Genomic DNA, 14,736 nt, shown 5'->3' with positions numbered 1-14,736 from the left:
ATCAGAAACTGGGAGTGGGGAGAATGATCTTGATAAGAACCAGTTTGTGTTAAGAGGAAATGTTCTTTTTAAAACTTGAGATGACCTTCTCACAGAGATAAACAGGCAAATGTTAATTACTAAGTAATTGGTAATAATGAGTAGGGCTGGAACCTTGATGAGACGTGAGAGTCTGTTTCCCTCTAGATTTTCCCAAGGGTTGGTTTAACAGTAGCTATTTTAAAATTAAGGTCGCTTGATATCACATCAGTTAAAATGTCACATTTTTATATAAAACCATCCAATTAAGAATAAAGAGAAAGTGTATCAAGCTGATTACATTTTTCATTCATTAAACAACATTAGTGGCAAATGCTGTACTGGGAGCCAGCGAGCTAAAGATGAAACTACTGTAGTGAGGGAGTTTGCAGTCTAGTGGAGAGAGACAGGCAAGTCAACAGATCATTAAAATACAAGTACTCCAGTGGAGTGGTGTATCAGGTACAGTAAAGAGCGTAGCAGAGTAGAGGCTAACTGGGGAAGTCAATAAAACTTTGCAGAGGAAGTCTCAATTCAGTAGAGAGAGAAAACATATATGTGGATTATGAGAATCTTTCGAGGCCCAGTGTGGGTAGTGCTTAAGAGCATGGGCTCTGGAATCAGACTGCTTGGGTCCGTATCCTGGTTTCAAGAAAGTTCCTGCTATCACTCTTCTGGATCAGATTTCCTGTCTGGAAAATGGGATTAACTAGGACCACTTGAAAGGGTGATCATGAGGATAAGTAATGTAAGGTACAAGGGTGAGGCCCTTGAGGTAGACATAAATCCTTTGCTCTCTAGGTTCTAGCCACGCTGGCTTGCTTTCTGCTACTCAAATGTGTCGAGCTCAGTCCTGGTGCAGGGCCTTTGGACTTGCAGTTCTTTTGCCTAGAATGTACTCTCTATTGACTATCTCTTGTTTTGCTTGGAAGTGCTCATCACTCTACATTTCATCTGAAATGTCACCTTCTCAAGGAAGCTGTTTTCTCTGACTACCTTATCTGAATTGGGCCCCAATGTAAGCTTCAAGAGTGCAGGGATTTTGTGTATTTGTTTACCACTGTGTTCTCAGCGTAGTGCCTGGGATGTAGTAGGCACTCAGGTGTGTTAAATGACTCCTACCACAATTCTTGGAACAACTGTGAGGTGCATTTATAAGGATGCTGAGGCTAAAGAGATTAACTTGCTCAAGGTTATCGAGTTTAGAAGTGACAAGTCTCAGGTTCAAGGCATCAAGGTCATCCTCTGGAGGAGTGGGTAGGATTGGGGTGTATGATATAATTGTTTGGGAGCTGACTTTGAAGTAGTTGACCACAGATAGCTTTGTTGAGGGCATAGCTGGTTAGCATAAAGTATACCAGTTCTACATGGTTATGTGATTTTTCTCCAGGAGTGCTTGCTAGTTTAGGAAGGGAGAAGGCTTGATACTCTTTTTTTTATCCATGATTGGGGATTAGCTGTGACTAGAAGAAAATGGCAAGTGGAGTCAGGCTGAGATATCCAGAGCTAAAGGCCTTTAGACGTTAGGTCCGTCTGAGCAGTCTGCTTTTGCTTTTAATCTTAACAACAAGTAACCTTTTTGGATAGCATTTTAAGAGAGCCTAAAGCTCTATAAAGATTTGGAAATTAATTTTCTAAAATCCAAGTCTTAAACAATTTTAATGCCTTAAAAAGGAATTTTCCCCCTATTCTGTGTTATCAGGGTACTTCCTTTACCATTATCTTGTTAAAGATTTCAGTGTAATTATATTTTACATTTCATAGGTTTCTTTACTTTTGCGAACTATAAACACAACCCATTTTCTGTGAGAAGTACTATATCTTTGGATACGTTTCATATAAGTCTGATTAAATAACCCTTTGCTGCTGTGATTCAAATGTTGGCACTGAAGTCCTTGCCTTTCGAGATACCTCTCTTTAGTCCCTTTGTATTCTAGCAGCCAGCAGCTGTTGTCACAGAAACAGTAGAACACTGAAAACACGCCACAAGTCAGATGTAGTTAAGACAACCACAAATAATTATTTTACCGTCACTTTTTCTGGTTTTGTTATATTGTATATTCCTTATTCAAAATAAATTTATTGTTGTGTTTTATTCATGACTTACAAGTTGGTGTGTTATAATGTTCAGTTTGTGTTGAGTGGTTTTTTGGTAACTTTTTTTATTGATAGCCTAATAAGTCAGTTGCTTAGTTTATTTAACTGAATGACCATAACTGGTTCTCCATAACCAACAATTGGTTTGTGTTTTTAAAGGTCATTCATTTGCAAGTTGGTTCAAAATTCAGAAGTTTATACCTGACTCCTAAAGAAAAGGAGTATTTTATTCATCTTTGAACCTCCAGTGTCTGGCCTATGTTTGTTCCATAATATGTGTTTAAAAATACTTTTTGAAAAACAAACAGAAAAACCTGACTACTGAAAAAAATAAAAATACTTTTTGAGTTGATGATCCAGATATTATTATAATCTGTAACAGACTTTTTGACCTATAATATACATTTTCTTGGTGAGGAGAGGCTGGAAATGTGGTTTTATGATATATTTGAGTAGATATGTAAGAAGCCATCAGCTGTTTTCAAAATTGTTTGAAAGCTTAGTGGAAGATGGTGTTTTTAGCTTAAGAATTTCGAAGTATTAGAAAATCTTGTATTAATACAAATGTCAGATGGTGTGTGAAAGAAACTTGGAGTAAAATTTTACCATGAGGCAATGTTTAGTGGTTAAAATTTGATTTGGAGTCAGACAGACCTGGATTTGAATCCTGTCTCTGGCACAGTCACTGAATAGGAAGTGAGGGAATGGATTTTCTGCACGCATCTGGGGGAAGAGCATTCTAGTGGGAGGGAGCAGCAGGTGCAGGGTCCTGAGATGTTTGCAGAGCAGCAAGGAGGCCATTGTGGCTAGAATGGTGGAGCAAGGAGGCGAGTTTTAAGAGGTGAGATGAGAGGGAGAGCAGAAGGTTGTATCAAGGAGGGCCTTACAGATCATTGGAAGGACTTGGGCTTTTGCTGTGAGTCACCTGGAAAGATGTTGGAAAGTTTTGAGCAGAGACATAGTAACAAGATCTGATTTTCATTACTGCTTGGATCAGAGTGATAGGGGTTAAGGTGGTAAAAAATGGTTTAGATCTTAGGTATGTTGGGTTTTAGGTTTATGATTACCAAGTATAGTATACATTGCTTTGTGAGAATCACACTGCGGGGGTTCAAGCAAAGCCACATGTGTGGCTGTTGAAGTAATTTTGCCTGTTAAGAAAACTACCAAGTCCCTAGGGTGTGTGGGCAATGGGTAGAGAATCACAGCCTTCCTGTTTGCCTGCATTTGTCCTTGGCTTCACTAATTGTGCTCTCTCTTCTTGCATCAGTATTGTTCCAGCTACCACTTATGAATTGTGACTGCCCAGATTGGCAAAAGTTTTAATCGCTCTGTTAATTCTTGATCAGTTGATAGTAGCTATCTATGAGATATTGTATCTGGGCTTTTGACAGAATGCTGTAATTTCTTAGGCCATTGATAAGATAGGAGAGGGCCAGGTAAACTTGATTATGTATTTATTGGTTCCATTAATCTCCCTGAGCTCTAGGTTTAACTTCCATTTTTTGTTTGTTTGTTTTTTATTTTGTTTTTATTGACAGCTTCACATTTTCTAGGCATCCCAAATTCTACATGATCTTTGAATCTTCTCCAAATTAGAAGGAGAAAATCAGTGGTGGTCAATGTATATGAACTAAACTCTCCAGAATAAATGAGGTGATAATAATTACCATTTATTGAGTTCTGCTGTAGGCCAGGAACTGCTAAGTGCTTTAGGTAGATATTACATTCAGTTGTGGTCTTTTGAGGGGAGAAGGGAGGAGAAAGGGGGATATTGATCCTCTTGGAAAGAAAAGCTCCAAGCTTGTTTCCCTGTTATCTTTCCTCCAAATACTTTATGACAATAGGTTATTTGATTAAAAATCATGTTTAATTAGAATTCGATGGCTTTTAAAAAACATTTACTGACACTCAACGTGTTTGTATTTGTAGGAGCTGACTAAGGCTCTGGAGCAGAAACCAGATGATGCACAGTATTACTGTCAAAGAGCTTATTGTCACATTCTTCTTGAGAATTACCGTGGTAACTTTTCTTACAAAGTATATTGTCTCTATAAGTTACTTACAAATTTTGCCCAAGATACAATGAATCAAATAAAATAAAGGTTATCTTCCAGGATTTTTAACTTGGTCTTTCATACAAGGTGAAGTAGCCGAAATGTGACAAATGTTATGTTGAGCATCACCCATTTAAATTTTCTGGTTGTCCATTCTTTCTTTGGTGGGTGTAGAATTTGTACAGATTTCACTCATGGTAACTGGATATGCTAACAAAGAATGGCATCAAATTTACTATTTTACAAAGTATTTAAATGAATTCCCTTGTTTTATTTTTTGTAAAAAGAATGTATTTCTATATTCTGTAATTTTAATTATCTGGATAGATAATCTGAGTAGGAAGAAATTAAATACCTTGAGTCAGATTACATAATGATGTTAATGAGAAAATTAGATGAACTTTGTGATACAGAGCTTTATTCATTGCCTGAAGCGCTTTAAGAAGGAAGCTAAATATTAGGTCATTAGGAAGGTAGGAGGGTAATTTTATCTTGGATTAACTTTTCCTAATTTAAAATCATTTGTCCATTTCACCAGCTTGAAAACTTAAAAATCAGAGGCTAATTCAAATTTTGTGTGTAGTATTTGTTAGGATCCATAAGTAACTGACTAAAAAACCCATTTTTTTCATATGCAGATGCTGTTGCTGATGCAAAGAAATCTCTTGAACTTAATCCAAATAGTTCCATTGCTCTGCTGAGAAAGGGGTATGCAGTACCTACTCTTCTTGCTGGGTCTGGACTATAGTGTCTTGAATGAATTAATTGTAAGCTTTATGTAAATAGTAAATTCTGTATTTATACATTTTATAGCTGAGATAGGATTCAATTTTAGGTATGTTTTATACTTTTATTGTAGTATAGTTAGTGTATATATATAGTTTAGAATAGTGATGGTTGAAGTAACTGCAAAGTCTAGATGAAACTCTTGGATTTCACATCCCTTTTTTGCTTCATCATTTGGAATTTACTGTATTTAACTGACTAGAGAACATCTATTCCTCACCCAAGCTGGACAGGCTACATTTAATGAAGACTCTGTTATCTGTGTACTTTATATCCCAGTTTGTTTCTGTTGATAAGTGTGACTTTATTCTTTAAGAATCAGAAATTTTTTAATATAACTATATTTTGGAATAAGCAAGTATATACAATTAGAATCAAGAAATTCCTTCTGAAATGAGTTCCAAAATTGGATTTTAATAGGAATTATACTAGATATTATAGTAGAGTATTTTAGGAAATCTCTTGGCTGGCTTATTAACATATACTTAAATTCTTTCTTTTAATAGTAGGGAAAATTGTTTTTTTTTAATTTAGAAAGAAGGCTGTTTTTCATTATCTCATGTGTGTGTATTTGTTTTTAATATGCTCATGCAGGATATGTGAATACCATGAAAAAAACTATGCTGCTGCTCTAGAAGCTTTTACAGAAGGACAGAAATTAGATAGTAAGTATTAGAATTATATGTTAGTACACTAATCCATTATATCTATGTGTCTTAAATACCATAGCTGAATTTTGTTAGTGTAATCTCAAGTTAATTTTAGAAACCCAGCTTTTTTCTCTTCTTAATGACATTTCGTGTTGATTGCAGAATTTGAATTTACTTAAAAATTGATTAAATTGGCCTTTCTTTAGCACTTAAATCACTGATAAACTATCATCAGAAGCAGAAAACTATATACACACTTAGTGTGCTCCCAGTACGTAGTCTGGCTTTATTTTTTTTCTAATGGATAAGTGAAAGTTTAATTTGCTCTCACATTCAGAAGTCTATTTAAGTTATTATTCAGATTGCTGAGATAAGGAAATCTTACAATGAAAATTTTTATTGAGACATGAAGTGTTAAGTTTGGGGTAAAGTATGATAGGGTATTGAAGAAACATGGAGGTTTGAGAGTATTGTGAGTTTCTAATATCACCTTTTTGAGAGAAATAGATGAAAATTATCACGGCAGTATAGATATCTGTGCGTAATATATAGAAATTGTAAGAGCCAAGTATCAAAAGCTCTGCAAAGTACAAAAAGGTTGTAAGTAATCTCATAGATAGTTATAGACTACATAATCCTAATTGTGTACTATCATTTTATCTTCATCTTATGATAGAGTGTTATCACAATTCTCTAAAGCAGTAGCTCCTAACTGGGAATGGTTTTGCTCCATGGGGGACATGGAGCAGGCTTCAGTGGTTGTGGCTTGTGGGCTCTAGAGCTCAGGCTCAGTAGTTGTGGCACACGGGCTTAGTTGCTCCGTGGCATGTGGGATCCTCCCGGACCAGGGATCGAACCCGTGTCCCCTGCATTGGCAGGCAGATAAAATTGATTTTTTAAAAATCAGAATTCTTCAGGATGAACAAGTAAATATTAAACCTAACTAATAGGTTTAATATTAGGATAGCTATAAACTCTGTTAGGACAGATATTTTTGTCTAATTCACTGTTGCATCCACAGTGCCTAGAATAGTGTTTGGAACATAGGTATTCAGTAATTATTTGTTGAATGAATATGTTAGGTTGTGCAGATGAGTGATGTTACAATCAGTTTGTTCTTTCTAGGTGCAGATGCTGATTTCATTGTCTGGATTAAAAGGTGTCAAGAAGCTCAGAATGGTAAGTATGCAGGTTTCCCGTGGTCTTTCCTTTTAAAAAGAAGTAAATGTTTGACATTTTTTTGTTTTGAACTTTATAACTTATAATTTAAGTAGTGGATGTTCTCTTAGGTTGGGATTTCCCAAGGTATTTTGATTTTTTACCTCATTCGTTATGTTGAAAGGGAAATTTGGATGGATTTGTTTTGCAGTGGTATTACTGGCAAGAAATTACTGAGGAGTCTCAAGTGACTCCAGGATGCAAAGTTAAACCACTTTCCCTTATTAGGTATGCATGGAGAATTGGTTTACTTAATCAGTATGTTTGTGCCATAGAAATCATGTATGTAATTTTGCCTATACATGTACTGTTACCTGAAAATGTTTCCTTTTTATGTTTTTAATAGGATCACAGCCCGAGGTGGTAAGTCCAAAGGTTTTATCCTTTGTGTTTTTACTTAATTATATTATTACTAAATATATTTGAGGCAGGACTCGGAATGAGCTTTCTGTCAGTTACATATCTCTCTAGGGCAGTTTTACTTATTTTCTTCCTCCAAATGCCGTCTCTTCCCTTCTTATTTAGGGACAACTTAGAGGCCACCATTGACCCAGGGCAAGTTCTTTAGATTTACAGTCTGAACTGGCACACATAGTTTAGGAAAGTTTGGATTGGTTAAGAGTCACTTTGTTTCTCAGTGGTCAGTGTAGAATGTTTGTTGCAGAGAGGCCAGCCATAAACGGCGTAAGACAATATCAGGAAGGCACCATGGAAATAGTGCTTCATATGTTTTTCCAGAGCAGTTTGATGCCATTGTTAAGCCTGAAGGTTATACTATAGTCTTAAAAATGTTATTTTAAATGTTATTGTTATTTTCAGCTTAGAGAGTTACTGAATCTTGGAACTGGACATTTTATATGTAACCTTTTCCAAACATATCTTCAGAAATTTTTCTGTTTTTTATCCTTCTTTTATTTTAGAAGAAAAACGGTCTTTTGAAATTGAAACTCATAAAATTTTAAAAATGCTGAGTAACGGAGATCAGCTCGGTGCTTTGTGACCACCTAGAGTGGTGGGATAGGGAGGGTGGGAGGGAGGGAGATGCAAGAGGGAAGAGATATGGGGACATACGTAGATGTATAACTGATTCACTTTGTTATAAAGCAGAAACTAACACACCATTGTAAAGCTATTATACTCCAATAAAGATGTTAAAAAAAAATTTAAAAAAAACCAACTGAGTATTCTAATTCCTGTGAAGATGAGTATTATTTAACAATTATGGATAGCATGCTCTGTAGGAAGGTTTCATGAAGTTATTCCATATCAAAGTAACTATAACACTGGGTAAATTAGTAATACATGCATTTTTAATACGCAGTTAGTAAACTAACTTGTAAAAATCTTTCTCTTTCAACTTGCCAAAATCAGTCTGCATCCCAGAGGACTTACCAGTCAAAAATCAAGTAAGTGTTTCTTTTTCATAATGTGTGATAAATATGCCTAAAGGGAAAAAACCCTGTTGTTTAATAGCAAGTCCTTACCTGTGATTTAAGTATTTCCTAGTTTATAAAAGAAATCATATTAAAGCCTTGAAAAACTAATTGTAAGACTGTTAACTGATTTGAATTAGTGTTTATATTAAGGTTAAAATCAAATCACTTGCCAATTAAAACTTCACTTGATTCCACATTACGTCACCTTTCCATGTATTAAAGAGAGCCTCTTCCATTTAAGTTACTGTTGTTACCTAGGTAAATAAGTTAGTAGACTTGATAGAATTGTAACTCTACCTGCCTTTTATATTTGGAGTAAATTTTTCATAGAATAATTCTGCATGAATTGAAAGTCACTTGCTGAGGGCAGCAGTTACAATCATGAATAAGTATTTAGCAAGTATTTGAGTTATTTTTAGTTGTTCATTAGCTGTGTGTACAACTTCTATTCTTAGTGTAACAGAAAGAAACACAAGGCATTAATCTCGAGCTTTGCATCCTGACTGAATTTCAAAGGAAAACTGTGAGACTTTTAAAGATCCAGTGCTTTTGACGTAAAATGGCTTGAAAATGTTAAAACAAAACAATTTATTCATGTTCTTTCTGGGGAGATACAGGATGACTCTCCAAGTACCTAGTAAACAAGGAACTTTAGTGACAGGAGCAGGGGTAGGGTATATAAACTTAATAATTGGAGTGTTTGGAGTATAAAATAATCCCACATTGATGTAATAAATATACCATGTATCAGGGTACTGTGCTTAGTCCTGGGAATGTGGTAGTGGCAGGATAGATAAATAGCTCTGCTCTCATGGAGTTTATAATCCAGTCTAATTTGAAAGTGATGATATATTTTTAGAGCTTTCAGTGGGAAAGATACACATAATTAGAATCTCTAGGCACACTAATCTTCCCACATACTTTGAGATTGAAGGAAGGTACTGTATCTAATATTGTGCCTGGCAGAATGAGTTAAATTATTTTAAATTTAGCTCATTTGCTTCTGTTCCCTGTGCTCAGGGCTGTTTGCCCCCAGCTTCAGTAAAGAGATCCTGGAATGCGGGGTCAGGTTGACCTGGGTCCAGTGTAACGCCTGCTACTGATGTGCCAATTGCCTCACCCTTCTGAGCTTACATTTTTTTTTCATTTGTAAAATAGGGATGGAAGTGTTTACTTCTTAGTATTAGGTTGAAATGAGAGGATAAAACTGTTGATCGTGTATTAGAATTGTTACCTGTTAGAATAAATTTTATCTTTAAAACTAGCTGTGCATGTGGCCGCATGCTGTGTGGTGAGGCCAAAAAAAACCAATTAGCTTAAGCACAACAGTATTAGAGAGATGTTAGAACCTAGAAAATTATGTAAGTATTTAAATCCACTGGAGGGGTTTTGGACATCATCGACCTTACTTTTCTCTTCCGTTAGTACAGATCATATGAAATTAGTTACATAAAATTGTTTCTGTGAATCAACAGCTGCTTTGCTATTTTGTTCCTCAAGGTGGAGCTCTTGTCGTTCGTCAGATTATATAGTTTTTTATCTTGACAAAACAAGCAACAACTTTAAGAAAATTATAAGTTCTGTTTTAAGTTTCCTTTTTCTTTTTTAATAGGTATGACTGGTATCAAACAGAATCTCAAGTAATCATTACACTTATGATCAAGAATGTTCAGAAGAATGATGTAAATGTGGGATTTTCAGAAAAAGAGGTTATTATAGTCTTTGAATTATTTTTGGTTGAGGTTAAATACTTTTATTTGTAAATATAAATATATATTGGAGAATACTCTATAGCAGTCTATTAGATATATATCATTTCTTCCTGAGACAATGTGGAAAATGCTGATGAAAATCTGAAGCATTGCTTTTCCATTTGAATCATTTTAAGTTTTGAGACAAGAGTATGTATACTGTAGGTTATAGCTAGGTGTGCATTATTTTCTCTTTCTTTAGATTTGGAATTCAAAGCAGAATTTGATTGACAAATATAAAAGACATTAGTAAGATACGTGCTTTGGTTACACATTTGTGTGGTATACTTCATGAAAAAGATCCACTTATTTGTTGTGACTTTTATATCTTAGAATTTACTAACCATATTAAATGAGTATGACTTTCAATAACTTGGTTTCTTAGCATTTAGTAGAAAACCTTGTGATAGATATTTAAGAGAGTTCATGGTAGAACTAGATGTTTTGCACATGAATATTTCTTTGTTACATACTGTATTATTTTGTTCTTGTAGATTGAGTTTCCTTGGGATTTAAATGTTCAGTATGTGTTATGAAACATACTCTGTTCTGCTATTTAATTATATATATGAGAATTCATGCGAAGGATACCAGATTTTTAAAAGATTATTTTGAGATTCGTAAGTCTGATATTCCATAGAAAGTTTTGAAAATAATCTGCAGCAGTACTGAAGTTCTGTAATTATAGTCAATTTAAGTACTTTACCCTTCTTTAAATAAATTTATAAAATGTGCTACTAATTTTGTGATCATTAGTTGTCCGCATTGGTGAAACTTCCTTCTGGAGAGCATTATAATTTGAAGCTGAGACTTCTTCATCCTATAATACCAGAACAGAGCACATTTAAAGTACTTTCAACAAAGGTAAGATAATTGAAAAGGGTTGTCAGTGGTAATCTGTGATTGTGAGCTTATAGATCCTTCCAGCCACATATCTTTAAATTAAATACGAACAATAATTTTTGAATAGCAGTTTTTCCACCTTCCCAAATTCTAGGAAAATGGATTGTAAAAATCTAACCTCGAAAGTGTTTGTATGCTTTTTAAGATAGGTATAATACTTCTCAATAAAGAGGTTTTCACAAAAGATACAGTGATCAGCATTTTTTTAAGATTTGATACTGATAGTGTCTCATGTCTTGAACTTGTCAGTTTGGTCTGTTGTGATATAAAAATACTTCTGTCACATTTTTTTATGCAGTTAAAAATACAGACTATAAAGATGAATCTGCTTTCTTGTTTTTTAGTTAAGCTGACTTTTAGGTTACTTTGTTATGAAGGATTAATGAATAATTTAAATTGCAGTTTGAGTAATCATAATTTTTAGATTCCTTTATATTTTCAAAAAGAAATAAGAATATGCAATAGAATTAAAATTCATGGGATATATCAGCTACCAGTCAAAAGATGTAGTACGAGTAGGTAGAAGTATAATTTAGCAGGAAAAATACTAAACTGAAAATCAAAAAATCTGACTGGTTCTTTGCTTGCCCTGTTAATTTAGAGTAGTCACACATAGGGCAAGATTTTCAGCATCTATAAAAATAGAGGGATATGCACTGTGAACTCTGAAATCCTTTCATCTGTAAGATTGTATGAAGGTATATGATGAGTTAATGAGAAAGAATGATATAAATTCCATTACTGCACCTTTTTTATGCGTATGTCCTGCAACACAGTGTGTTATTTAACTTTTGAGTTTAGTTGTGTGAATTTTCCTATCATAGAATAGAATCAGGGTTGGCCTGTGTCATGAAGAATGGTAACTGGGCCTGCAGGAAGAAGGGGACACCTGGCGAGGGTTGCAGGAGGAAGTAAAGAAGTAAAGAAGCAGTAGTTTTTGCATCTAGTTAAAAATGATCTGCTCACTTATCTATTTGAAATGTACAAAGTACAAAGCTGTTTACTTAAGAGGCAGAGATAGGAAACAGTTGCTTGGAAAATAGAAAGTGAGAAAAAGGGTGACATATTGTGAAGATTTTCGTCTTACTGGCCCCATCCACATTGGGTAGAATTTAATAAGATAATATTGGGTACAATAAGCGCAAAACTATAACTAGATTTGAGAGGGAGATACGTCAGAAAATTAGGAGTTTGGCATTTTTGTACATCTTTCTATTGGGAGGTTGTTAATGCATGTTTTTTTGAAGTAATTTAAATGTAAATTGATTTGTGTGATAGATGGCAAATAACTTAAAAACCTGTGTTACTGAGCCACCTTGTATAATGGAATAGTGTGGTTGGTGAATACACAGGTACGTGTGGCTACAGTCGAGGATTTAACTAAGCAGTGTCCGTCTTACTCTTTATTCTCCTTTGAATCTTGTGAGTGCTTATTGATTCTAACCATTCCCCAGCCCCTCTTACTGTGTTCCCAGTTTGCCTTTTTTGCCCCTTGCTCCTTTAAATGCTACATTACTACTTTCCTTTTCTGTATAGTAGTTTGTTTATATGTACACATTTATTTCCCTTACTCTTAGTAAGTCTTCTGAAGATAAGAAGGTGTCATATTTGTGTCTCTGTATGTGCTTCAGGTAGGGTTACCAGATAGAGTATAGGATGACCAGTTAACTTTTTATTTTTTTGAATTTTATTTATTTATTATTTGTACAGCAGGTTCTTATTATCTATTTTATACACATCACTGTGCACATGTCAATCCCAATCTCCCAATTCATCCCACCACCACCACCACCACCACCCCGCCCCTGCTTTCCCCCCTTGGTATCCATACGTTTATTCTCTACATCTGTGTCTCAATTTCTGCCTTGCAAACCGGTTCATCTGTACCATTTTTCTAGATTCCACACATATGCGTTAACATACAGTATTTGTTTTTCTCTTTCTGACTTACTTCACTCTGTATGACAGTCTCTAGGTCCATCCACGTCTCTACAAATGACCCAATTTTGTTCCTTTTTATGGCTAGTATTCCATCGTATATATGTACCACATCTTCTTTATCCATTCTTCTGTCGGTGGGCATTTAGGTTGCTTCCATGACCTGGCTATTGTAAATAGTGCTGCAGTGAACAGTGGGGTGCATGTGTCTTTTCTTTTTCGACATACCACAGTTTGTTTATTTATTTATTTTTAAATTTATTTATTTTTTAACATCTTTATTGGAGTATGATTGCTTTACAATGTTGTGTTAGTTTTTGTTGTATAACAAAGTGAATCAGCTATACATATACATATATCCCCATATCCCCTCCCTCTTGCGTCTCCCTCCCACCCTCCCTCCCTATCCCACCCCTCTAGGTGGTCACAAAGCACCGAGGTGATCTCCCTGTGCTATGCGGCTGCTTCCACTAGCTATTTTACATTTGGTAGTGTATATATGTCAATGCCAGTCTCTCACTTCATCCCAGCTTACCCTTCCCCCTCCCCGTGTCCTCAAGTTCATTCTCTATGTCTGTGTCTTTATTTCTGTCCCACCCCTAGGTTCTTCAGAACCATTTTTTTTTTTTTTAGATTCCATATATATGTGTTAGCTACGGTATTTGTTTTTCTCTTTCTGACTTCACTGCGTATGACAGACTCTAGGTCCATCCACCTCACTACAAATAACTCAATTTTGTTTCTTTTAATGGCTGAGTAATATTCCATTGTAAATATGTGCCACATCTTTTTTATCCATCTGTTGATGGACACTTAGGTTGCTTCCATGTCCTGGCTATTGTAAATAGTGCTGCAGTGAACATTGTGGTACATGTCTCTTTTTGAATTATGGTTTTCTCTGGGTATATGCCCAGTAGTGGGATTGCTGGGTCATATGGTAGTTCTGTTTTTAGTTTTTTAAGGAACTTCCATACCGTTCTCCATAGTGGCTGTATCAATTTACATTCCCACCAGCAGTGCAAGAGGGTTCTCTTTTCTCCACACCCTCTCCAGCATTTGTTGTTTGTAGGTTTTCTGATGATGCCCATTCTGACAAGTGTGAGGTGATACTTCATTGTAGTTTTGATTTGCATTTCTCTGTTAATTAGTGATGTTGAGCATCTTTTCATGTGCCTCTTGGCCATCTGTATGTCTGTATGTTTTCTTTGGAGAAATGTCTGTTTAGGTCTTCTGCCCTTTTTTTTTAATATATAAATTTAATTAAATTAATTATTTATTTTTGGCTGCATTGGGTCTTTGTTGCTGCGTGCAGGCTTTTTCTGGTTGCGGCGAGCGGGGGCTACTCTTCGTTGCGGTGCACGCGCTTCTCGTTGTGGTGGCTTCTCGTTGCGGAGCACGGGCTCTAGGCGCGCAGGCTTTGGTAGTTGTGCGGCACGTAGGCTTAGTTGCTCCGTGGCATGTGGGATCTTCCCGGATCAGGGCTCGAACCCACGTCCCCTGCATTGGCACGCGGATTCTTAACCACTGTACCAGCAGGGAAGCCCTTCTGCCCATTTTTTTAGTGGGTTTGTTTTTTTAATATTGAGCTGCATGAGCTGTTTATATACTGTAGAGATTAATCATTTGTCCGTTGATTCGTTTGCAAATATTTTCTCCCATCCTGAGGTTGTCTTTTCGTCTTGTTTATGGTTTCCTTTGCTGTGCAAAAGCTTTGAAGTTTCGTTAGGTCCCATTTGTTTATTTTTGTTTTTATTTCCATTACTCTAGGATGTGGGTCAAAAAAGATCTTGCTGTGATTTATGTGAAAGAGTGTTTTTCCTGTGTTTTCCTCTAAGAGTTTTATAGTGTCTGGTCTTACATTTAGGTCTTTAATCCATTTTGA

The 14,736-nt window shown here is 35.5% G+C and overlaps 1 protein-coding gene across 1 annotated transcript in view; it reads left to right on the top strand.

Annotated features, from left to right (window-relative positions):
• SUGT1 (SGT1 homolog, MIS12 kinetochore complex assembly cochaperone) overlaps positions 1-14,736 on the top strand; it is a 42,439-nt gene that overhangs the window by 2,676 nt on the left and 25,027 nt on the right. The window contains exons 3-10 of the mRNA XM_061170764.1: positions 4,048-4,138; positions 4,811-4,880; positions 5,553-5,623; positions 6,734-6,787; positions 7,173-7,189; positions 8,198-8,232; positions 9,875-9,971; positions 10,770-10,877. Of these exons, the coding sequence (XP_061026747.1) occupies positions 4,048-4,138; positions 4,811-4,880; positions 5,553-5,623; positions 6,734-6,787; positions 7,173-7,189; positions 8,198-8,232; positions 9,875-9,971; positions 10,770-10,877 (543 nt within the window). The remainder of the gene's footprint in view (positions 1-4,047; positions 4,139-4,810; positions 4,881-5,552; positions 5,624-6,733; positions 6,788-7,172; positions 7,190-8,197; positions 8,233-9,874; positions 9,972-10,769; positions 10,878-14,736) is intronic.

Source organism: Eubalaena glacialis, chromosome 16, assembly GCF_028564815.1.
Source record: "Eubalaena glacialis isolate mEubGla1 chromosome 16, mEubGla1.1.hap2.+ XY, whole genome shotgun sequence".
Lineage (NCBI taxonomy): Eukaryota > Metazoa > Chordata > Mammalia > Artiodactyla > Balaenidae > Eubalaena > Eubalaena glacialis.
The sequence above is the reverse complement of the archived record's forward strand: the minus strand, read 5'-3'. Positions and strand labels throughout refer to the sequence as shown.